We start from the raw sequence: 24,797 nt of genomic DNA on the forward strand, positions 1-24,797 counted from the left end.
TTCATTGTTTTTCTACCTTAAGCAGAGGTGGGAAGTACGAATTTTATTCCAACACTTTATTTTCCCAGGGATTCTTGGAGGTTATTTTTTTTCTGGTAAAAAATCCCCAACACTTTCATAAAAGAACAAAGCTGCTTTCTGTTCTGACATTTAAAGTCATGCCCTACCTTGCCCACCTATTTCTACCAAGGACAAATTTTATACTGCCCATTTTGAGATGCTTAAAACACAAGTAAGGCATAAATTAAAGTCAGCAAATTAAATCTTGTTGAACCTGTGACCTCTCAGAATGGGATACTCACAGAGTGGTCTCACTCACATATTTATTTCTGTCCCTCTCAGCAAAGTTTTATTTCTTTCACAAACTTGTAATGCAAGAGGAGGCAGACCGTTTGTATTTGTCCTCCCTTTTTTGGGTGTATAGAAGGAGAGAGTGCGTACTTAATTTCATCCTGGCAGCCTGTAAAGATAATCCTATTCAATGTTATAATCCTCCTTCTACAATGTCAAACTTTAGCCTGTACGTATCAAATGGACCATAAAGATTGCTAACAGCCTCTTTTCTTTCCCCTTTTACAAAAAAAATTGTTGGTGATCTCTGTTTTCTAATGCTTACCACCACCACAAAAGAAGCTGTAATTGTCTCAAATTTCTTTTGGAAAAGCATCTGGTGTGGAAGTTACTCAATACCCATGTGTAACTGCAACATCACTGAAGTGGGGAGGTAGAGACACTATATTAGGTTGACAAAAGGCTTGGTATTTAACCCACTGCATGTTGGTACTGTATGATTCAGGATGCGTAACGGAGTAGTCACACTCCAGCTTGATCAAAGCAGGAAGTCTCTTTAAAAAGCCTCAGAGCCTTACCCCAGGAGCTCACAGTCTGTAATAGCACAGCTTCCCAGAGCAATGTAAGAAGTCCATGAGTTGCTTCTGACCACCTGCTCCCAGAGCCCGACAAAAGCAGGGGCGCTCACAAAGGCAAGATGTGATCTTGCACGTCCACTGCACAGCAAACAGACTCTTTACTCACAACAAACACAAACAGCCTGTTCATCCTCAATCCGTCTGACCCTATGCCAGGAGAGGAGTTGCAGCAGGTTAAGCACTGCCACTGAAAGAAGGTGTATAACCCAAGTGTTGTACTACCAAGAGGCAGAAGGTCAGCAGAGCTCTCGAAAGCTGTCCAAGCTGTCCAAAAATCCATGTATGCTTGCCATATCGGGCATTACTCTCACTGTAGGAATCACAAGGAAGTGTAACAAAGAACTATATTCACTGGGATTTTTCTCATATAAAAAGGTTGAAACACTAAATGTGGCTAAAATACCTCTCTAGGAGGAAAGATGTCAAAACATATATTCAGCCTTTTCTCAGGCTGAATCCTATCCTCAAAACTGACTCTGTGAAGAACTTTAGGAAAACTGAACTTTTAAAATTGATTTTATTACTATTATTTTTTTAATTATTTTTTAACTATTTTATTACTATTTATTACTAATTGAAGGGTCATGTGAATTTAGAGCATCCTAAGAAATCTAAAATATTTTGAATCCATCGTGTGTCATTCCATTACTATCAGTTAATGACGCTAATCTTCAAAATACAGTTTGTGCCAGAAGTAAATAAAATCATACATTTCCTGTAGAGGTGATTCAGGAAATCTCAAATCTTACTGAAGTGCTATACAACCTTTCCATTAGCCAAAGGCGGCACATAGGTTTTTCACATCCTAATTTACAAACTTAATTTAATTTAAATTTAAATAAATTTACAAATTTAATTCTATTATAAAAGTGGGACGTTGCCATCAGAAATATTTGTTGAAATGCTGTTTTCCAATGATATTTGACACATGTCTGCATGACACAGAACAACTGTCTCCATTTTTTTGCTGATGAAGCAGCATTGGTTCAGACGGTGCTCTTTAGGTGAAGTATTTGTCTATAAACTATTGATCAGCTTTTCAAATACCTACCTTAATGGCAATGAGGCCTAATAAAAGCACTATACCCTTCTCTAGAGAGACTTTTTCCTTGGATCAGATTAGAGCTGTCTCAAGACTTGTTCCTACTCAAGTGACTATGAAAATGCACATTAATTTCAACTGCAAATAGTATTTGACACTGACTTGTTGGGTATTTAGAAAACTATAAATATGCTATTGACTGATTTACATTTTTAAGATCCAATGAAAATCAGACAAATTTCAACACTTCTCTCCGGTAAATTAAGCCAAATGGCAATGCTGCCTTTTTTAGGCAGAACTCCAGAGATGTTCTTTTAGACAATGTGCTAAGTGCCGAGATGAATAGCACAACTGGACGGAGCTGCATTGTCCTGTCCATCCTCTCTGCATACATTTGCTCCTCTTTGCACTGCCTGAAACTCTAGCCATACCCCATTGCTTTAGAAATAAAAAGCCATTCAAATCGCTTCTCTACCTAGATGTTCTCTATTTACTGTAGACTGCTTTGGTTAAAAGAAAAAGAAACATTGTGAAAACCCCGCCTGACAGTACACAGCCATAGAGTACTACCAAAGCAATTCAGTACCGAGAAAAAACTACATACAATACCTTTCTTTCTGAAATGAAATGAGCAGGTGATAAAGCTCACATCTGCCACGTTTACAGCACTCTTTAGGAAAAGCAGTGAGGTTACTTTAACTTGCATTCTAATAACAGATGAAAAACCAGTAGTCAGATTTCTTAAGTCCACAGTAAGCTTCTCCTGCAGCACGCTATAAAAAAAATTACCAGTTATATATATTACCAGTCACAAATAATACTGCTCAATAACATTTTATAGATTTTTTTTTCCTTATTTCAAATATTATATCCAAACACAAGCTGGTAGAGGAAACAATCATTTAAATAATTAATGGTCCAGCTCTGCAATTCAGTCTCACTGTCACCATCAGGACTGTTTATATCCTGGTATTTGGCTAACCATGAACAACAAGGAGGCAGTCAGCATACAGATGGGAGAACCCTTGGAAATCTCTCCTTATTAATCTTCCTAGAGCATCAGTGCAGAATCCCAAAATGTACTCAGAGCAAATCCCACTGAGCTTCAAAAAGATGTAAGAATCCACAAGTTTTTACCAAGGAGTTGGATAGGGCTGTCACCACTGAACACACGAGCTCTGAGATTGCACCAAGGTCAAAATGACGGAGTTTCCAGACAGTCCATGCATAGCTCCAGTTTTTAGTTTCATTAAAAAATATCCATTGAGTTATGTTTCCTTCATTTGTAAGGTAAGTTGTCAAATGAAGACAATGTTTGAAGTCAGAATATGGTTACTAATTATGCAGGAGTACAGCTTCCATTTTTCATTTGTATTTTCACATGATTTACACAGTATGTTATGAACCCCATTATTATCACCCCTCCATACTGGCTTTGGATGAACAGCTTCAGAAAAAACACATAAATGAAGCTCTCAAGAACAAAATTAATATGGGGAAGCTTTAATGTTGTGCTATACGTTACATGCTTTACCCTAATGCAACCAGTGAAATATTCAAAAAGCATCTAAGTCCCACTTCAAGGGAATAAGGTGCCTAACATCTGCAACAACATTCTCTTTCTGTGTATAGAATTATCAGCGAATACTTCTGCACAGACACTTTTTTTCAGTTTCCTGATTATCACTGGCATTGCAGGTCTCTGTGTTTTGAGAAGCTGGAACAGACACCAGCATCCTGGGACAACAATTTCACCCAAGGCCCTTTTTTCATTTATTGAAGATGCAGCAGTTTTTCACAAAACTAGCCCTACAGCAACAGCCATATATCCTTACTGCCAAGCATGACCCTCCACTGCACTTGATGGCCAAACTACTATACTTCTTCACACTTCCTCCTGTGTGGCAAAATCTCTGTTGTCTGTCAGACTACCCTTAATTTTCTTGGTAAAGAGGTTCACTAAAAGGCTAATCTCTAAAGAGCAGAACTGTGGAATCTAAGCTGCATTTTAGCCCACTTGCTTGACTTTCCAAAGTGTATGCAGCTTAGTAATTCTAACCCAAAGTCTGCAAGGCTTTGATGTGAGAGCACATCTAAGACATTCATAACTTATTTTCTCTGAAATGTCTTTATATTTAAAATGAAAAAATAAATTCTAATTGAGGCAACTACAATACTCATGGGTTCAAGTTTCAATGAATTTTTACATCTTAAAAAAGAAAATGTAGTTTGAACTACTGCTTGGCTCTATTTGCAGGACAAGGCCTAGATGAAACAGGGTGAAAAATGCAATTCATGTTATGATGTTTTTTCAATACTCTTGGAAACTCAGCAACTTACGTATGTAATAGAGCCCAAGCAATGACTGAATAAAGAATGACAAATAGCTTAGGCTTTGTTATGACAACTTTGACATAATAGCACTGTGCAATTTTTTTAACTGTGCCTGACGCAGCAACACTCTCAGGAAGAACAGCTGCTTAACTATTTCACCACAAACAAGACTATGCAGTTGAGGGTCATGACAACACCAGTCAACATCAAAAACAGTTCCCAGTTTTATTTGAGATACACAGAATACTTTATGTTCCAGCTGCAGTTTTCTGGATTACCCATCCAGAAAAACAGAAAGAGATCTGGGCACACGCATGGTTTGATGGTTGGAGCAACCTGGTACTCCTTGTAAAGTCTAACCGAGTCAAAAACTATTAATGGGACTCTTTAGAAACTGTGGTCTATTTGAACAGTAAATTTCAATTTATATAACAAATCAGAGAAAATTACAGATATGCAATGACATACATTGCTTTTGAACAGACATTTGTGATAATTATCTCCAACAACTTTTTTGCAGAGATTTTCTCTGACTTAATTTTACCCAAACAGAATGTAGAAGGAAGTAAAAAAATTCTAAAAATAACAAAAAGTACAGAAGTCAAATGCTTTTCCATAACACGAAGTCTTTTACCTGACTGCTCTCAAACCAACCGTCGGTTGACTTTCAATATTTTTCTCCACAATTAATTCTGCTACTAGGCTTTGGAAAATCTGACAAAATGTCAATAATTAGATGCCAACCACTTAGAGTTGTGTGAAACTTGGCGGTTTCACTTTGCAGGAGTGCAGGCAAATATTTTATTTGGTGTCAATCCACGTACGTTCCCTCTCCACTACTTTCTGTTTGTGTTCTGATTTTTGAATACGTTCGAACAGGCAGATGGATACGCAGTCAAAATTTCCACATTTTACCTGGTTTCACTTCATGGCCATACAAATAAAAAGCAGGCAGGCATATCTTCATGAATCAGCAGTGAAACAAGTTAGATATTCAAATTCAGAAAGAAACCCAGGATCATGACGATGCTAACTCTTCCTTGCCATTACTGTTTGTATTCTATATTGTGTAAAGTGCTGCAAGCGCGTGCATTGACGATCCTACATAAAGGCCCCAAGTGAGAATAGCAGTAGTAATAAGAATAGGTTTGGGGTTAAATCCTGACAGCATTTTACATCATCACAGTTGCTTTCTACTCTTTCCATCCATCCCCGAGTATTTTAGGATTGCAGCTCACTGGATTACCACTGCTGCTGTCAGTGTGCCCAATTCTGGTCTTTATCTGGCAAAAATCATGACTGATGCAACATAAATAATAGCACGTGAAATTTGTTTTAAGTAAGGTAGGTATGCCACAGAAGTAATAACCATTGCCAAGGTCTGACTGTATTAAGATTTCTGCTGAGAACATGCTCATTGCATTCTTCTATGGAAGAACTGAAAGACGTCCCAAATCCAAGTAACTACAAGTACCATATGTGGGAAGTTGTGAGGTAGAGAAAAAAAGGCCAAAGAGATGAGAGGGATGAAAGAAAAGGAACAATAAAGTTGAGATAGGACACATAAAATACTGGTAGAAGTAGGACAGACAGAACATTTTGAAAACGGATATGCAGAAGACAAGGAAGATAATACCAATGAGAAAGATAACTTTAGAATACAGGACGGGAATGAAGAACAAATGGATTACAGATGGACTGGAGAAGAGATGATGATACAGGGAAAAGAAGGAAGAGCGAGGATGGAGGTAACTAATTACAGACCAAGATACAGACTGAAGACCAGGATAAAATACAGATGGAGATGAGAGAAGTTTTAAGAAAGAATGGCTTAATAAGGAAATCCAAAACCAAAAAAGCACGGGACTGAGAAACAACAGTGTTTCTGGAAATGGGATAAATAACACCATAACTGTACAGGATAAAGGCAGAAGTAGGACTTGAGAAAAGCTATGAGTGGATTAGTACAAGCATGAATGGAAAAATGGTTAAAATAAGGATAAGTACAGAGGTAGGACCCACAATGACATGAAAGAAAGAAGACCTTAGGAAAGGGATGGGAATGAAAAGCAACAGATGAAGCAGACACCTGGATAGAGATGTTGGAGCTACCCCTGCATGCAAAGTCATCTTACCAATCCACCACAGGTACTGAAGGAGGCGAAGGAGCCTGGGTAGCGGAGGACAGCACCACTGTAGTAACAAGCTCTCTCGGGCTGTGACTGGGTAGCACTGGGTGGACTTTTGCCCTCACCCCCGAGCCGCTCCTCCACGGCAAAGCCAGGAGCCAGGAAGCGGCTGTCCCTCTTGAGCAGCAGGTAGAGCTCCCGAGCAAAAGCTGGGATCCTCAGCAGCACCTCATCTCCATCCTCGGCGGGAGGTGGCGGCGGAGGGGATGGTGGTGGTGGCAACTGAGAGGCAGCGCCAGACCCCTGGGGTAGTGGGGACCAGTGGTAAAACTCCTGAGATTCATACTCATCCTCAGTGTCCTCTTCCTCTGCTGCCTCCCCTACAGCCTGCGCTTGCCCATCCACCGAGGAGGAGACGGAGCGCACCTCCCGGGAGCTGCCCGCCGCCGGGCTGGGCGTGACTGGGGCGCTGAAGGTGCCGCTTCGGTTCCCACTGCTGGGGTCGGCGTTGCAGCCCCCACCGCCACCACTGCCACCTGTTGGCTCCTGCTGGCCCGGGCTCCACAGTGCCGGGAAGACGATCTCCCACTCCTCAGTATCTTCCGAAGCATGGAGACCTGCAGGAAAGCCAGCAGATGCTTTAAAGGAGTGGAGCACCCAGCAGCACCCAGTGCCTGCCAAAAACCTACCCTGTGCTCCCCCCCACCCAACACGCTTCTTCTCACTCCAAGTCCACCAGGCACACCACACAAATATACAGGGGGCTTCACTTGCCCCTTTCATCCTGTCCTTACACACAGCAGGGGGACCAGCTGCTAGATGTGTCTGTGCCTGCTGATGCGTCTGGGACGCACCACAGTCCTGGCACTGAGAGAAAGCTGGACCCAAGCAGGAGAGAAATTGCGTTTGTACCAGTCGCTGGGGATGTGCTTCCCGACCACCACCTCCACATAAGGAAAGTTACACTGTTCATCATTTAGACAGAGTAACAACTTTTTCATACAGCTAAAAAGGAAAAAAAAAAAAAAAAAGCTGGAGAAAACCCGAGTAAATTTGAAAATTTTTCTCAGTATGTTTTGCAAGACCCATTATGATTTCCAAAGTTCAGCCAAATATAAACACACACCCCATGGCTGCACATTTGTGAGTGCACATACAAGTGGCAGTTGCATGCACATGCTGTATCAAGACCATCGTTAAAATGAAACTGATTTAGAACCACTAATTAGTGATGCCTTTGTATTACATGTACACACTACATCACAATATGATCAAAATTCCCAGAGTACAAGCATTATGTTTATAAACATCTGAGTACACACAACCTCCACCGGACCGAGACAGGAAACAGTTTTATTTACACATTCATCCCACACTCCAGGAACGGCACTGCCGAGAGGGATGACAGGGCTGCCTGTGGAAACCAGGTCTCGTACAGAGGAGCGCTGAGCACCCTCGCAGCCGAGGCGCGCAATATCTGACCCCCCCATCGGTTGCAGGGGGCGGGCGCGGCTCTCAACAATGGGCAGGTACCGTCCGCCGGCAGCCGCCGGGGCGCGGAGGCCGCCCCAAGCCCGGCCCGTCCCGTCCCGTCCCACGGAAGGCGCGCACTTACCTGCGGCGAGCCCGCTTGACAGCACGCACAGCTGGTAGAACACGCAGCAGACGCGGCTCAGGCGCATCCTCCCGCCCAGAGCCATCGGCTCCGCGCCCGCGGGACGCCGGCTGGCAAGGACACGGAGGGCCGTGCCGAGTCGTGCCGGGCCGGGCCGGGCCGGGCGGGCGGGGAGCAGCCACCTGGGCGCCCGCGGAGAAACTGCGGGACGGCGCGTCCCGGCGGGGCGGGAGGGAGGCAGGGAGGGGAGGGAGCGGGGTCGGCGCGGGATGCGCAGCGCTCGGCGGGCGCGTGTGTCGGCGTGTCCGTCTGTCCGTGTCCGGGCAGGCAGGCAGGCAGCAGCGCGGCTCCGAGCGCGCACACAGCGCCCAGCGGCGGGCGGGCAGCTGCGCCCCGGCGGCGGCGGCGACCGCGCTGCCCTCGCCCGCCGCTCGCCCTCACGGGGCGGGACGCGCCGGGCCCCCGTCCCCGTCCGGCCCTGCCCCGCCCCGCCCGGGCGGGCACCCGGCGCGGCCCCTGCTCCCTCCTTCCCCACGCCCCGCCGGGCCGCGGGCGGCTCCCCGGCCGCCACACGCGTGTGTTTGGCGCGGCCCCCCGGCCCGCACCGACGGCTCTTCGCACCCCGCCCGGCCCGGCCCTGCCCGCAGCGTGCGCCCCGGCGGCAGGAAAGGCTCCCCTCGTCCCCGTCTCCAGGAGGGAGCTCAGCGGAGCCTTCGCCTGAAATTCGGAGATTGGCCGCTTTAGCCTGGTTTCGTGTAATTTGAGTCCAAGCTCCTTTTGCCCCCACCACGCAGCTCTTCGTGGAAACGCGTAACTTTCCGCCCCGACCCTTGTCGGCGGAGTGAATGAGTAGTCGAGCGAAAAAGCTTTAAACTGCACGTGTAACCTCAGCATGAACTGCAGAAGCAGCAGGTAAATGCCTACCTCTAGAAGCTGCGTTTTGTCGTAACTTCTGCTGCTTTACCTACTGTTGGTGGTGTCAAAGGTGATTGTTCTGCCTTAGGGGAAAGTGGGGCATTCTGGTGTGGTGAGGAAAAGCCATCTGTGCCGTTAAGAGTAAGTCAAGAGGTTGCAAGAATTCTTTCTAGAAGTAAGTTGTGTAAAATGAAAAGCAAAACATACAAACAAACAAAAATCACGTGCTACGGCTCCAAATAAGAAACAGGTTTAAACTCCACGGAAGCCAAACGCAGCTGGCTTTTGCTTTCTGCTGTGTTCAATAGCTGCTTGAAACCTGTGTTGCATGGGTATTCTCATCTGCCTCCAAACAGTATTTTTGATTAGTTGTTTTATTTTATAGGGTGAAAAAAGTTGTCATACATTGGTCTTTTTTTTTTTTTTTGGTATCAGAGCCAACTTACACTAAGCAAAATCAGAGGGACTTCGTAAAACAAGATGAATTGATTAGGAAGAAGGGAGTTTTTCAGAGACTGTGAACTGGTATTTGCCGGATAATTAGGAGACCTTAAAATGCATTTAAAGTGAAGCTTTGTTTCCCAAGTAAATAAGAGCATACATACTAATTTACAGTGGAATTAGTTAATAGGCCAAATCCTGCAACCTTTTCACAGCCCTACAACTGATCTGGAGGTGCTGCAAGATGTAGTTTATAACCTAACAATTACTAGGTACAAATTCTTATTACATTTTTGTTAAAACAAGTCAGAATATGCAGACAACATGCAAAAACACATAGAGAACATCTTTACTGTGCATACAGTTACATCAAAAATACATAAATGGACAATAAGCAGCAGTAAGGTAAAAAGATATGTGTACCTCCTTATTTTAAAACTGTGAATTACTGTAACTGTTTTCAATCTGCTGAAGTTTGTCTTTTTGGACCAAATTCTGCTTCTCTTACTAACATGTGTAAACTTAGTAAAGAGACAAAAGCACTGCTTTTAACAGTAAGGCAAGGAGAATTGGCCTTTTCAATACAAGCTGCAAGGGGTGAAGAGACCCTTCAAGAAGCCAACTGAGAAAGACTTTAGTATGTTTTACTTAATTACCAACCAAAAAAAAAAAAGTATTTCAAATAATTCCTCACATAGGAACACAGGACAAGCTTAAGTCAACATGGAGGTGCAACAAGTTTCTTTAGTTCATTTTATGTTTTGTTTTTATTGTTTCAGTAGTTAAAATATAGGGGGAAGTTCTCTGTGCTTAAGTTTACAGAAAGTGTACTATAAAATAGAGCCCCTTACTGGTGTCCATTAGTTTTAACAAAGAACCTGGTCATAGCTTAATACTGGTAGATGATATTGCAGTCCACCACATGCTAACTCTTGCCACTGTGAAACTAGTGCAGGGAAGCCGATGTCTAAAAGCATAAGAATTAAAGGAACAAAACAATGCTTTCACCCTGCAGTTATTTTGCAGAGAGAGTAATATTGTATGCTTGTGTACTGACCGCTCTCTTAATCACGAAGCCGTCCAAAGTCTTCGCAAAATAGTTTTTATTTTAAAGAACATATTGTGCATGGGCTGGTGTTAACTATGCATTTGTAAATTTGGAAGAAATTATACCTTCAAACTTTATGTAGAGCTAAATGAAAAGAAACATCAAGTTTGCTCCAGTAAATTCTTAAAACTGCACTTCCTATGTGAAAGGTCGGAGCCTTTTGGCGTTTTTCAGGGAGAAAACGTTTTCAGGGTTCATGCAGAACCATAAATGCATTAAGTAAAGAATGTGTTAATTTTTAAAGTGTGTCAATGATCCAGACTATCTCACTGACAAGAGAAAAAAAATTGCATAAAGTGAGGTTCGACAATTTCCTCTCCTTTAGTCCCCCCGCTGTTAAATCTGCAGAACTGTGCCATCAGTCCCTTAGGGGCTGGCAGGCCAAGGGTTCTCTCAGGCTCCACTGCAGGCTGGGGCCACCTTCATTTCTTCACTTTGCCAAGACCCTTCATGATCACTGATAGCAAACCACAGATGTTTCAAGCCATCCTTCGAAGACATCAGTATTACTCTTCAACTTCCACAGCCTTCCCCCCGCAGTTTTATCTAAATCCTGCTGCAGTTGCTATCTTACCTTATGTAAGCAAGGGCAGAATCCCCACTCCCCCTACACCTGCATTTCATTCACTGTCTGTTTACAGTGATTTTTTTTTTTCTAGGGATTAGGGTTAAGTATGGACAGATCATACTTTTGAATTCAAAATGTCAGCATCCAGCAGTATAAACACCACCAGCCAGAGACTTTCCTTGGCTTATTTTTTTCTTTTTAAGTAATCATGTAAAAGCGATCCAGTTTATCCATACAAAAGTGATTTAAGATTACCTCAGCTTTACATTATGGACAAGATTGCCTCTAATAATTGCTATCAACCTCCCCCCCAGACCTTTAAACCTCTTCATAGGGATAAAGTTATTAATTATTTTTGCATATGCTTTATGTAAAAATATTGATTATACCATTGATTGTTTTTTAAAAAGTTTCAGATTTGTTACAAATTTTTAAACCTTAACCAAATATGCTATATTAATTGAAAAAAAATCTATTCTGCTTTGAATGGGGCTTACTACCTTAAGGCCACATATCCTATGACTACTGAGATTAGAAACAGAACTTCACATCTTCCTGTGTCTAGGGTGCTTTGCAAATGTTATTGCAGTATAAAGAAACTTGTTTAAAAGCAGATTAAAGTAAATATTTTTTGATGCTCAAGATATATTTGGACCAGTGGAAATTTTCTCTACCTACGCATGAATGAAAAGAGTTTTATCCCATTTTAGAAAATGTTGTGTTCCCTAACCCTTCCGCTGAACAGTGAATTTCCACTGTCTGTTAGCTCACAGACTCTGAATGTTTAGTCTGTAATTCTATACTGTTATTTACATGCTCAAAACGAAGGGTTTATTTAAAAGGTATATATATAGGACCACTTCAAACAACTTCTCTTTTCCAGGTCTTGCTTCAGAGCAAATCTTACATTTACATCTGAACTCCACAGTACAATCAGATGACCTGTGGAGTACAGTATGTGTCAAACTGTTGTGGGCTTAACACCTCCACTGGTTGAAGTGCATCATCAACTTTAAAAGTGCAAAGCTAAGCCCATAGGAACTCAATATTATTATGCCACACCACTAATTCCTGTGATCCTGTTGAGTTTAGGTTATTCAGTGAAATACCTAAACAGTTGTTTAGGTCACAGGTCACAGTTGTTGCCATGTGAGTTACTCCTCAAAGTCATACTGTGAAATTGATCAAGATATTTGTGAATGGCATAGATAGCTAAAAATATATTTTCAACACACTTCTTAGGTAGAATGCGTGGCCAAGTCACAGCTTAAGTAGAATAGGCTTTCACAACTCTTTTATTATATCCTTTTATTTTGGTAATTTCTCTTTTTCAGAAAAAAAATTATGCTTGGCAGTTGTTGACATTTTGACAGAAAACTCGACCTGTACAAGGAAGGTGGCAGAATATTCTACTCAAGTTGAAGCTGCTTACAAGACAGCAAAGCACTCTGTGTGAATCTGAGTTCCACACAACCTCCCAGGCTAAAGCCTCGCTCAGAGAGGAGCTTCCTCAGATTTCTAAACTGAATCATCTAACAAGAAGAGAAATCACCTGATCAGTTATGGGAAAAAGGCTAATCCAAAGTGATCAGCAAATTGTTCCCATTTTCAGAACACCTTAAAAGAGCAAGACTTCAAATTTGATACCTGCAAATCATCTGATGAAGAAAAAAAAAATTGCTGATTTCCAAAAATCACAGAATCATTTAGGTTGAAAAAGACCTCTGAGATCATTGAGTCCAATTTTTGACTGATCACCACCTTGTCAATTAGACCATGGCCCTAAGTACCAAGTCCAATCATTTCTGAAACACTAAAAAGACAAGAAAAGCTGCTCAGAGGCAGAAATTAGCTCTCTAATCTTTGAACATAAATAGAAAGTTAAATCAACATGAGAAGAAACATAATAAGGTCTTAAAACCATGAACACAGATTCCATCACCCAACTTTAAATCTTTGCCCATTGTGACCAAGGAGGGACCAAGTAAGATTTCTTTTGTACAATGAAGATTTCAAAGCTTGATTCAAAGCTCTGCTCGATTTCTTCAATACAAAGGCATATCCATCAAAATTCTGAGCTTCTCATCAAATTCAAGCAACTAAATAAGAAACCACATTTGCTTGGTTTTCAAGAACATGAAAAAAGCGTCCTTCTGTCTTTTTTCCTGATTAAGAAGATGGCAAAGAACAGCTTGATTTGCATTTTGAGAGTTAGCTGAAAACTGTGAAGATGTAAACATTCATAAAAATGCAGAGTTCTATCTATGAACTTCTATCTCTAACCAGAGGAAAGACAAAAATAACAATTCCAGACCTTGTGTGGCATTGTGAATCTCTGATAACAGTTATTTCCATTGACAGCAAAAAGTACTTGCTTTGTTTCTGAAAGAAATTACTTGCTTTGAAGGATTAGGTGGAAGGATGATAGAAAAATGTCATATAAAAAAAAAATTGGAAACAATAGTTAGCCTACCGTTTAGGCTTTTGTGCTTTGCAGTTTCAAAACTTTGTGATTCAAAAGGTAGAGCAGAGAAAGACACTAGGTTTTAAGAAATTTTGAATCAGTGAGAAATAAGGTTCCTACTCTTCCATGGTTTACATCTGAATTTAAAAGAGTAAAGCTTTTGGGATTGATATGTATAAGTTTAAAGTTACTGATTTGTTAAGTGCTATTGAAATCTTGTCTCAATCTTTATAAAACTCTGCCTGTACTGGACAACATATCCAATTTACTGTTGACATCAGTGTATAACTATTGCCTTCCTAGGGTGTAGGGATAGCAGGCAGGAATAGAAGAAAATTTTTGGTAGGAACTGCAAACACCTGGAACTGGGTAAAAAACTTAGCATTTATGATAAACCCAAAATTATTTGCAACTGCAGTAGTTTATAAGTAAATGTTAGGTAGATGTCTGCTATGTTTAAACTAGTAAGTTTAAAAGATTCTATAAGCCATATTTATTCCAGGCCTACCAGTCAGCCAGTCTGTTTCAGAATTTATTCTAGTTTTATGCAGAGAAGTGGGCCAATCAAGTCAAGAATTATAGAGTGAGTTCAAAATACTCTTCATTACTTACATACACAGTTTAAATGCTGAGTGGTATTACCATCATAACCCATTTACAGCATTTTATCTTCAGTAAAAAAAAAACAAAAACTGTATTTTGTTTCTCAGTCACAGAATCAGTATAGCTTAGAAGCCTATAAACTCAAAAATAAATCTGAAGAATACAGGACTGGGAATGACAATATGAGAGGCAATGCAGGCAAATGTTGTGTGACTTGAAATATGTCTCCAAGAGATATTTTAAAAAGTGAATGAGTTCTAGAGAGTTAGGCACTTAAACTGCCTTCATATTATCAGTATAGATGCATTATTATTTTTATTATGTAGTAATATGTCTATTACATTATTAACTCACCCTGAGACTAAGAAGATGACAGGCAGGAAAATGGATCCAGGAGAAGCCAGTGTAGAGGTGATTGAAAACTAATCAAGGAAATGAAGTCAAGTAAAACAAGAGAGGATAAAGAGAAGATAATAAGATACCACTTCAAAAGCTTTAAATCAAAGGAAGCAGTCCATGTTGGAAGGTCATTTCCTTTCTGTTTTGTAAGGTAAGGCAAATAAATAACATTGCTTACTGAAACATATCTTTCTTTCTGTGTAGATTTAAAGAGAGCATTCTGTAGCATAGCTAAACAAAGATAATCACTTATTTCTAGACATCCATCCTCAGGTTGTTACCTATCTGCAAGCACTGAAGATATCATGAAGCCTTAGAGAAATGAGATTAACTAGTCTCCCAGTCATTATTCATTTAAATGACATTGCCAGTGTCCTATTTGCACTTTCCCTTGCCGCAGGAGAGAAAGGCTTCGTTATAGCCACCAGATAAAAAGCAAACATTGTAGAAATGATTTATTTTCTCCTATCCAAAGGATTTATTCATAAGAACTGCTGTGTGGTAGAACAGGCTGCCTTGCTCTTTTAGCCTCTGTAACTGGGAAACCCATTAAGACCACATGAGTTGTCAAAGCACACGGTATGTTACATACCGTGTGAGGACCGTCCACAGGCACTCGCTTTGAAGGCAGGCCAATGGCAAACAGTGGCACCAGGAGACCAGCTAAAATATAGAGAAATCAAGGTGACAGCACATAAAACACACGTTGTGCAAGACCTCTGTTAAGCAGGCAAAGAGCCAAGAACACATGGCTAAAGGGTTTCCAAGCCACTCTCTAGAAGTCTTTTGCTTGAACAGAGGTGGAAAAAAATTACTGCCATCGTATGAGATGTTCTGAGTTTTGCTTCTCAGTAATTAATCTCTGCCCCTCTCAGCCCCCCCCCCCATTATGCTGAGACAGATAAGAATAAAAGCACAAATGTTGCTGTATTTAAGTGAGGTCAGGCAGTGGAAATGAATAAATTGGCAAGCCACAGAACGGTGATGATGTTCCTGGCCAAAACCAGGAAGTGTCAGTCAACAGAGAGCTCAAAGATCTCCATTGTGGAGGAGACATTAGTTTTGCTTTGCAGAGCTCCCTGAAGATTAAAAATGCTGTGTATCATTACTATGTAAAATGCTCAGTTATCCAATAAAACACTTTGATGTGTTGCCAGAAAACTTTGGGATTACTTATAAATACTTTTTCCGAACCAGCTGATGTAAATCTGGTGTTCAGGATTGCTCCTGCATTTTCTGTCAGTGCAAAAACTTGTAGACCAAGGATTTTACCTCCATGCCTAGATAGCTGTGTAAGCCTCATTCATGTCCAATATGAAGGAAAGAGGTTTCTATGCACTCAAATTAAGTACTACTGTATGACACCTGGGACAGATGAATAGATCACTAAAAAACCCAAAGAAATGGCTATCCAAGAAAAGAATAGCAATTGTTCTCATAATAGAGAATACATGGACGAATTTTCCTATCAGTAGAAATATCTCCAATAGGATGCCAAAGTTATTGCTTTCTACAAATCCACTTAAAGGAATTAAAGGTCCTACTACCATAGCCTTTTTCAGTTTAAAATTACTCGCGTGCCTAGAAAAGCATATTTTTATCTTAATTTTTTTGGTGAAAAAAGCGCAAATAGACACAATCTAGTGATCTGTTGAAAGCTACATAACAAGCTGGTGTCCTAGATAGAAGATCCTGTTATTTTGGCATTTATTAGGTAAGATAAGATGTTGTAAATTCAGTAATTTTATAAACAAGTAAGATCATCTGCACTTTTCCTCTCCCATCTTTGACCTTAATTTTGGTGTGAAGGAAAGGGGAAGAGCAGGGTCTAGATGCATATCAATAGAGATGGCTGATTTAACAAGGTGAGTGTCAGCAGGACAGTTTTTCAGAGATAATGAAAGTGGCTTAACGTTTTGTATGAACTAAGTTTTTCGTAAATATACTCAGAAGATGATTTTAAATGGAAAATACACTTTAAATTAAAATACAAAGCCTATCTGGACTTTGTTACTTAAAAAACAAACAAACAAACAAAAAACTGGAATATATTTTAGCACCTTGCAGTTACCCAGGAAAGGTAACTATTTGAAGAATATAGATCAGAAAATGTTGGAGTTTTTTTGCTTCAGAAAACCTGTGTTTGGTATTTGCACATCGGTGCCAAAGCAGCACCTCCAGCTTCCTTCTCAGTGTAGCAAGATTTCTTTGTACTGCAGTTACTTATCCCCTCATTCATCAGTCTGCACATATTAGGAGAAAGTCTTCCTTTGATCTTTGGAAATAAAGACATCTCTTCTGGAAAAGTATTTCAGATGCAAAAAGGAGCCAAAGAAATAGTTTCTGAAAAACAATGAAAAAACCTGGGTGTGGGTGGAGAGATGGAGGCTTTAAAATACAACCTGCGAGGTACCAAATACAAGTTATCACAGATTAAATCGAGGAGTGGGGTCCCTTGCCCGCTTAAATGGCTACCTTCTTTGTACCCAGGTGTTCTAGAACAAAGAGCCCCTTATTACTACAGGTACAACTGTGGGGGCTGTGAAGGCAAAAACTTACACAGGTGGGACCCTTCCCATTTAATCAAAATCTTAAATTCAGCTTTAAACCATTGGTTGTTCAGAAGAAACCTGAGCCCAGAAACCTGCATCCAGGCTTATCTTAGTCCTGAGAAGGAAGGTGAATACCGTTGTTTATATTACATATGCATCATGATGGCTATCGCTTATATTTCACAGTCTGTATAAAAGCATAATTGTTGTTGTCTACTCTCCACTGGATATTTATGAAAAAGTAGATCAATTTTGATTCCTTTTCTGCCTGAGGTCATGAATGTTAGACTGGCTTAAGAAACATGTGTGGTTTTACATGCTAGGAGGACCACATATATATCCTCTTTTAGCGTGACTTCTAGAGAAAAAGAGAGAAAGGCTCACCAAAAAAGCAAAGAGGGATATGGTTTAATTGCAAGAAATTATGTGGAAAATGGCCAAATAAGCAAGCTCTTCCTCTAACTGTCCTTCCTGACCTATGAAATGGCCACCTAAGCAGTGGAAATGTACCAAATGAGCAACTTGTTCCTCCTCTTCTCCCTTTTGACCTATGAAGAAGCTGGTGAGAAGGACCACTGCTTCATTCAGAAAAGGGCAATAATTAGAAGGCAAAATCTTCTGCTTTTAGGCACTGCAGAACGTACTGCAGTAAGGTGTTCAGTCCTCAGTACAACAAAGATGAGCTGCATTTGTTGAATAAAAACAAGTGTGCAGTTCAGTTATGTCTGGCGGCGGAGTGTCATCTTGCCCATCTTAATACATTGCAGTTTTTCCCTACTTACTCTTTTTCTTTTCTTAAATACATGGCAGTACACAAAATCAAGTGACTCTTCTGTTAAGACGTGATTCATAAATACAGGGAAAACTGAAGAATGAACAAGGAGACCAAAAAAAAAAAAAAAAAAACAAAAAAAGAAAAAAGGGAAATAAAGAAAACGAAAAAGAGAGGCAACCTTTTCCATGTAATGGTTATGAATACTGCAGAGTTCCTCCCGTGACTCTGTGGCATACCAACTGAGGTATGCTGAAGTTTCGCTCCTGCTTTAGTAACCTACAGAGCTTTGCAAAAGACATACTATTTTAAGGCATTTAGGTCACTATGTCAAACATCTGCGTGCTCTGTTCTGAAGGAAAGTTTCTCTTTGAAGAAGAAAATTAGTCTCACTTTTTTCTTTCAAATTATTAATTTAAAATTCATAACATCTATCAGTAGGTTGCATTGAGTCTTACTATCCTCCAGTAATTCATATAATTTAATAATTGCTGGCATCAGTTTTAGACAGATATGTCACTCATAGTAGATCAGCAGCAGATATTAATGCTCTAGGTGTCTTGGGGCTTGAACTTGGAAAAATATTATCTCCTTTCTGTTTTACTGAGTATTCAAATACAAGTGTTTTAATAATTCAGTGGAGACAGTCATCTATTAATGATATTGCTCAGTTTCTGTTCCTCAAAGCTTCAGGGTGACATTGGTTGAAAGTCATCATGTTAACTTTTATCACCCAGTTAATTTTTGCTGGATTTATTCCTACACATTCAGTAGAAGATTTTGTTAGAAATATATTTAATTTATTGAATTTAGAAAAATAAATAAAGCAGCAAGCAAATGGTGATTGTAAGAAAATACATTGTATCATATCAAATGTGTTTTAATCAATACTGATTATAAAGTGCATATGTATAGGGAAGATAAGTAAAAAAACCCTTTTATTAAAAAAGCAAATGCCATCAGTGTTGCAGTCAAGTTTCATGGTAAGACAGATACATTTTCAACTTAGTAAAAAATAAAAATTCAATTAAATCAATTTTCTATAAAAACAACTTTCATGAAAATGCTGAACTCACTTTTCTTTACCTGATACCTTCCCAATTTACCAATTACAAAATTCTTAAGAAAAACAAAGTTTTATACACAGTGAAAAAGAATGATCTGTCTTTTTTGATGGTAACATAGCTGTCATCATCTCTTTTAAGCACACGCAAAATGTTCACAGGTGACTGCATACTTCAATGCTCTTTTCAGGAATCTTTTCCGGATAAGAATGGTTTTTCTCATCTCTTATGTCTGTCATGAAAATAATACTCCTGCATCTTTTGCAAAATATCATTGATTCACAGAATATCTAACCTTAGCTTCTGAAAAAAGTATCTATACAAAGCAATGTATTCGAAGAAAACAGAGAGAAAAGCAGTTATGGAACCACTTCAGAAAAAAAGCTGGATAAAATGACTGAACTCTGCTAGAGGGAGCTCTGCAGCTACATATTTACTCAAGTGAACCTAAAAAGAATTTGCAATCTATCATCTGTTGCAGACAAAGTTAGTCGAAACTTGAAGCTGGCGGCTTTAACATTAGTAATAGCAAGACAGAACCTATAGATCTGTGGTTTATGATCTGTAGCAACCAGATTCCAACAAAATAACAGCTGAAACCGATCTAAGAGGATGTGATATTGATAAAAACTACTTTCAACTTACTTATTCAGTGGAAACCTCACATTGCACCCTGTTATGGTGGCTGGCATGTGTAATTTCCATAACACTACACAGAATTATGATAAATTAGCTTGAACTTGAAATGGCATACGTTTGTTGTGTGTCATCACAAGCACAACAACTAGATCACTGATGATCTGTGAAACCCAATTTTTTGCTTTGAGGACTATTTCTTAAAGCAAATTAGAATCTGCTCTTAGCATCTCTATCTTAAAATGGTAGTTCTGTTATGGATGCAAGAACACGAATAGTGTTATATAAAAAGATATAAACTCTCTTTGGTATTTTCAAGCCCAAGTGTAGACAAGAGAACATGCTTTTGTACAAGAAATGCAGTGAAAAGTCTGATCCTATTTTAGGCAAAACATCCGCTGGCTTTAGGGTAAAACCAGACAAAGCACATGACCTCTGATGAGTTACAATTTTTAATCGTGTGCTTCAAGTTGTTCGAGAATTCAACTCCCTTTTCTCACTTAGGCCCATGAATTAAAGACAAAATGTCTTGGTTGCACCTCACCTGCTCATTTTCTTACACACTGCTCAGTTTGCTGCCTCTGTACATCTGTGTTGCTGCAGCCTCTCAGCGTCTGCTTTGCATTACTGTGCCCTGGCATTGCTGGAGGTCAAGGCTGCACAGAATTATCTTGTGCGAAACAGCCTCAGTGCAAAAGCTGCGTGAGGCAGGAAAATACTCTGGCAGTTTACCTGTGCTAAGTGTTCTAGCCACTGAACTGTGCTGTTAGCAGAAGGCCTGTTGCAGAGGACTGTTTGCCACACTGCAGTGCTGTGCAGACAGATGACATCTCGGTGAAGTGAAGTACAGAGTAAAGACGTGTCTCAAGACATTTTTCTCTCACAAAGCGAGAGAAAAACTGGAAAAAAATTATTAGTGCTTTGGCTTTTATAAAAATATTTTATTTATGAATCTTTGCAGAGTTTATCTCATTACTGATGACTGGCTGAGTCTCCCTCTTGTATACATATTACTGAGCAGAAGATAGAGCTCAGTGTTAAAAATCAGAGAAGAAAAACTATTACAAGATATTAGTGACAGCCTTCAACTTCCTACGCTGTGCTTAGAAGTAAACTTTATTGTAAAACCTCATTAAATACAAGGTAGCAAACGGTTGCAGGAGGATCTTGTTCCCATGAATAAGAGAGCATCTAAGCTGTTATAAAGTAAATAAATGGACAGCGTGATCGAATTCCCCCTCCCCCTTAAAAATGGGAAAATACAGACATTCTCATTTAGAAATTATTTAAATAGAGTATTTTTTTAAAATAATTTGTTGTCAAAAATATCACAGAAAAAAGATCAAAACAATGTCCTCTTGAGTTCAAGCATCTTAACAGATGGTTTCTATTACACTTCTATTGCTTCTTCAAGAAGAACCACTTTAATGTCTACTACCATTTTATTATTATTACTATTATTTTGAGAACATACCTGCAGTATTTTAGGCATATAATATAAGAGCAAAACTATGCCAAATATGTGAGAGAAGCATTTCTTCTGGCCTTAACATCATTTCTGTTGCTGATTCAGGTAATGTTTTCATTTACTTTTTACTACTGTTTGACTTGATGAGCGATTCTGTTCAACACGAGGCTCCTTTACCAAAGTTCAGTGTCTCTTCACTGTTTCCTCATGCTTTTCTTCAACGGCACATTTGAAGCAAAAGTGCTTTAAAATATTTTGTTTCCTTGGATTTTAAAAAAGCAGAACTATTTAGGACTTACAAGAAGGCATCCAGCAACCCTAATGGAAACTTGTTGACATAGAGTTTGGTCCTGATCCCAGACAAGAAAACTCTCATGACTTTAAACCTTTTATAAGCATAAGAAATAACTATGAAATGTACTTATCTTTTATTATTTCATAGGAAATGCATTCCAAAATGACAAAATGATGTAAGTCAGTATTGGTACATTGTATTCCAGGATAATATACCATTTCTTTTTCTAGAATTAATGGTTTACAAAAGCAAAGATACATAGAAATATTGTCGATTTTACAAGATTCAAAAGACCAGTGAAAGCAAGGCAGTGGGGGGAAGAAATGTAGCACACAGAGCTCTCCCTGATTTCCCGTATTTTCCTGTCAGAGTCAGATTAAGAACAATAACAAGGGCTTCTTAATACCTCTGAGTATGTATTCCATTTATTATCTAGAATAAAATGTATACAAACTTCCGCAGTTTGTATTTGAGAGTGTTCTCTGCCTCTGCATGATTTCCTATATATTTCAGGTTCAGCATGAGGAAACATCTTCTTAGCAGACTCAGTAGTCATAAGCCAGACTAATGGCTGTCCACACGGGCCTTTTATTAACCTGTGGCAGCTATAAGTCCTGGTTCTTTCAAAGGCCTTCAGTTTCAATTGCTTGTAGAAATGGTAGATACTTTCTTTTTCGTAAACCTCTGTCTCAGTTTTATAGCTAACAACCAAATATCATAAACTTATAAAAATATGAGACTGTAGACTACAATTTTTAAATAAGCAAAGTGTAATAGTTCCACAGAGAGCTCAATACGTACTAAAAGTAAAAAAAAAAAAAACCCTTAAAAAATCACCTGTTCCTATAATAATCTCACCTTGCCTAGTCTGACTGCAAGCAAATATAATGACCTCACCAAATATCTGCCTGCAGAAACATTGTGGTTACTACTAGTATTAACTTTTTTGGGGAATAGTTCATGATGCTTGTGTGAATGGAACCCAAACTGAATTTTATTGGCAACTTTTATTCTCGTTTTCCCAACCTCAAGATTAGAAATGCAACCAAGAATAGAAAATAAGTGTGCTGAGAGAGAGCAAGAATATTTTCATGAGCCACGGTTTACTGAAGAGGTCGGGTTCTCAAGCTCTCTAAGGGTAGTTATAAAGCTTCTCATCATCATCATCCTTTGGTTTTCTTATGCATTTGCATTTTACTTTGTGTCTTCCTAGAAACAACTCAGAACAACCTTCCTGCTCCCCTTTGCAGTGTCCAGCATTGCAGCGATTAAAGTCAGCATTTAATGCAGAATCCGATACTGCTGTCCCTTAACCTTTTGTGCCAAAAACACGCGGATACATTGTGGGCATGCACTCAATGGCAGAAGGAAACTGTGTATTTTCTGCGTGAAAACCTAGGAGCAGATACAAACTTACAGCTGTGCGTGAAACTGAAGTGCTGAAGCTCATGGCAGCCAGAGATGATTCGCTGTTTTTACAGGAGATGTATGTCTGAATTAATTGAATAGGATCATGAGGTTGAATGATAACAGAGTACGATCATAATAACTCTCTCTTATTCTCCAAAGTACAGACAATCGCAACAGTCTGGAGGAAAAAAATGAAGTCTTCTGCTAAGGATAAGGTAATTTAAAGAGAGAGCTAAAAGCCCTGTATACAACATGACATCAAAACCCACTGATTAGAATTACTCAGCTGAACACGGGAGTTTCTTTAAAAGAACAGAGAGGGAATGCAGAACTTTAAGAATAAAATCAAAATATCCAGAGGGTATCTTAAAAAAAAATACAAGGATTCAATGCTATCAGAAAAAAAAAAAAAAAAAAAAAAGAATATTTTTTCTGTCAGGTACGTTTCAAGACTGAATTTATAGAAGCTATCGAGTCTAAAGGAATTTTTAAAGATTATTTAAAGCTGTGGGATCAAGCACTGGGTTTCACTATCCAAAAGTCCAGGCAATTCACTGGACAAAAATTAGGAAAGTAGTAGTGACAGAAAGAGAAAAAAAAAAGTTTGATTAAATACAATTAAAAAAAAAATTCTGAGACTGAGACTATGAACAAGATTATTTTCACGCCTGTATTGCAGTTCCAAACTTTTATGTACTTTGACATCTGGTAAGACAACTAATGTCTTCTGAGATTTATTAATTTACTTTTCTTATATTCAGTGGGTCAGCCTCTTCTAGTCCCTGTCCATGGCAGGGGGATTTGAACTAGATGATTTTGAGGTCCCTTCTAACCATTCTGTGATTCTGTGTCTGTGACTATATAACACAATGATTCTATGAAATATATGGTTATCTCAGTGAACAATTAATTGTATTTCTCTTTTGCAAAAACCTTCTCTACCCCTTCACATGCTGGTGTTGTTCTTTTCATTCACTGCTACCACCTGGGAGCCAATATTGCGTTATATTTCGCCACAGTTGTTGTAAACTAAAATCTTAGTTTTACAACAGCAAGTGACAAGGACAGGTTGTAATATGCTCCTAGACTGGACATTTTCATATACCAGTGTATCCCTGAATTCTGGCACTTGATGGTGTCTTTACAAAACTGATTCATGTAGGAGCAACTTGGAGGTTTGATTCTTTTTTTTTTTTTTTTTTTCCCCTCTAGTGTGATATTTATTTCAAATGAGTTCTTGTATAAGAAATGAAGATGCTTTATCTTGAAGATTTATATTCATGATTCTCCATACCGAAGTTGTTTACTTCATGCACTGGTTTAGTGGTTTTGTCTTCTCTTTTGGTGACAAGAAATACTGATGTTTTTCACCTTCAGGTGATGTGAACCATTCAGAAAGACTTAGTTTTCATTTAATCAACAAAAATACAGAATCCGTAGTGAGTATAATGTGTTTGTTCGTGGCCTGAGGAGAGGCATGCGAAGAAGTTTGTATTTTTCTCAGTACAAACTGAGGATTCCAGCTTTGAGGTGCTGGGAACACCTCATAGAGGTATGGCTTAATTGCATGGAAAGATATTTGCCTGAATTGCCATGTTTCCCTTCAATCATAACAAGTTTTTGAATTTGTGCCATGAAAGTTAGAGTCCAGTTTTGTTCTGGACATCTATTTGAAGCTTAGTGTTAGATTATGTTCAGTAAAAACAAGGATACCAGGAACAATTTAAAATCCACTGAGAGCATGAATATTTTCCCCTGGGCACACCCCCAAATACAATACTTTCAGTAAGTTTTAGTAAGTGATTGTGAAAGGCATCTGGACCAGACAGACACACAAAGAAAAATAGTATCTTACTATTCACTCCAGAGGGTCTTTTATATGGTAAAGGTTTGAGTGTGTAGTGAAATTTGGCTACCTGGAGGGTATGAGGAGTGAATATAGGAACAGAAAGGAAAACAAAGAAATGGTTGTTACAGCAAAAAAGAGAGAAATTGTAATAATGACAGAGACAAGCAGACTTAGTGCTACAAATGCCAAATAAATGGAAGTTGA

General features: G+C 39.3%; 1 protein-coding gene across 1 annotated transcript in view; it reads right to left on the reverse strand.

The window, feature by feature from the left end:
* ADAMTS19 (ADAM metallopeptidase with thrombospondin type 1 motif 19) overlaps positions 1-24,797 on the reverse strand; it is a 170,443-nt gene that overhangs the window by 125,287 nt on the left and 20,359 nt on the right. Inside the window, exons 2-4 of the mRNA XM_050328889.1 lie at positions 15,140-15,210; positions 7,753-8,878; positions 6,441-7,378 (exon numbers count right to left, since the gene is read on the reverse strand). Coding sequence (XP_050184846.1) covers positions 6,441-7,378; positions 7,753-8,878; positions 15,140-15,210 — 2,135 coding nt within the window. The remainder of the gene's footprint in view (positions 1-6,440; positions 7,379-7,752; positions 8,879-15,139; positions 15,211-24,797) is intronic.

Source organism: Myiozetetes cayanensis, unplaced genomic scaffold, assembly GCF_022539395.1.
Source record: "Myiozetetes cayanensis isolate MyiCay16 unplaced genomic scaffold, myiCay2020 scf4, whole genome shotgun sequence".
In the NCBI taxonomy this organism is placed as follows: Eukaryota; Metazoa; Chordata; class Aves; order Passeriformes; family Tyrannidae; genus Myiozetetes; species Myiozetetes cayanensis.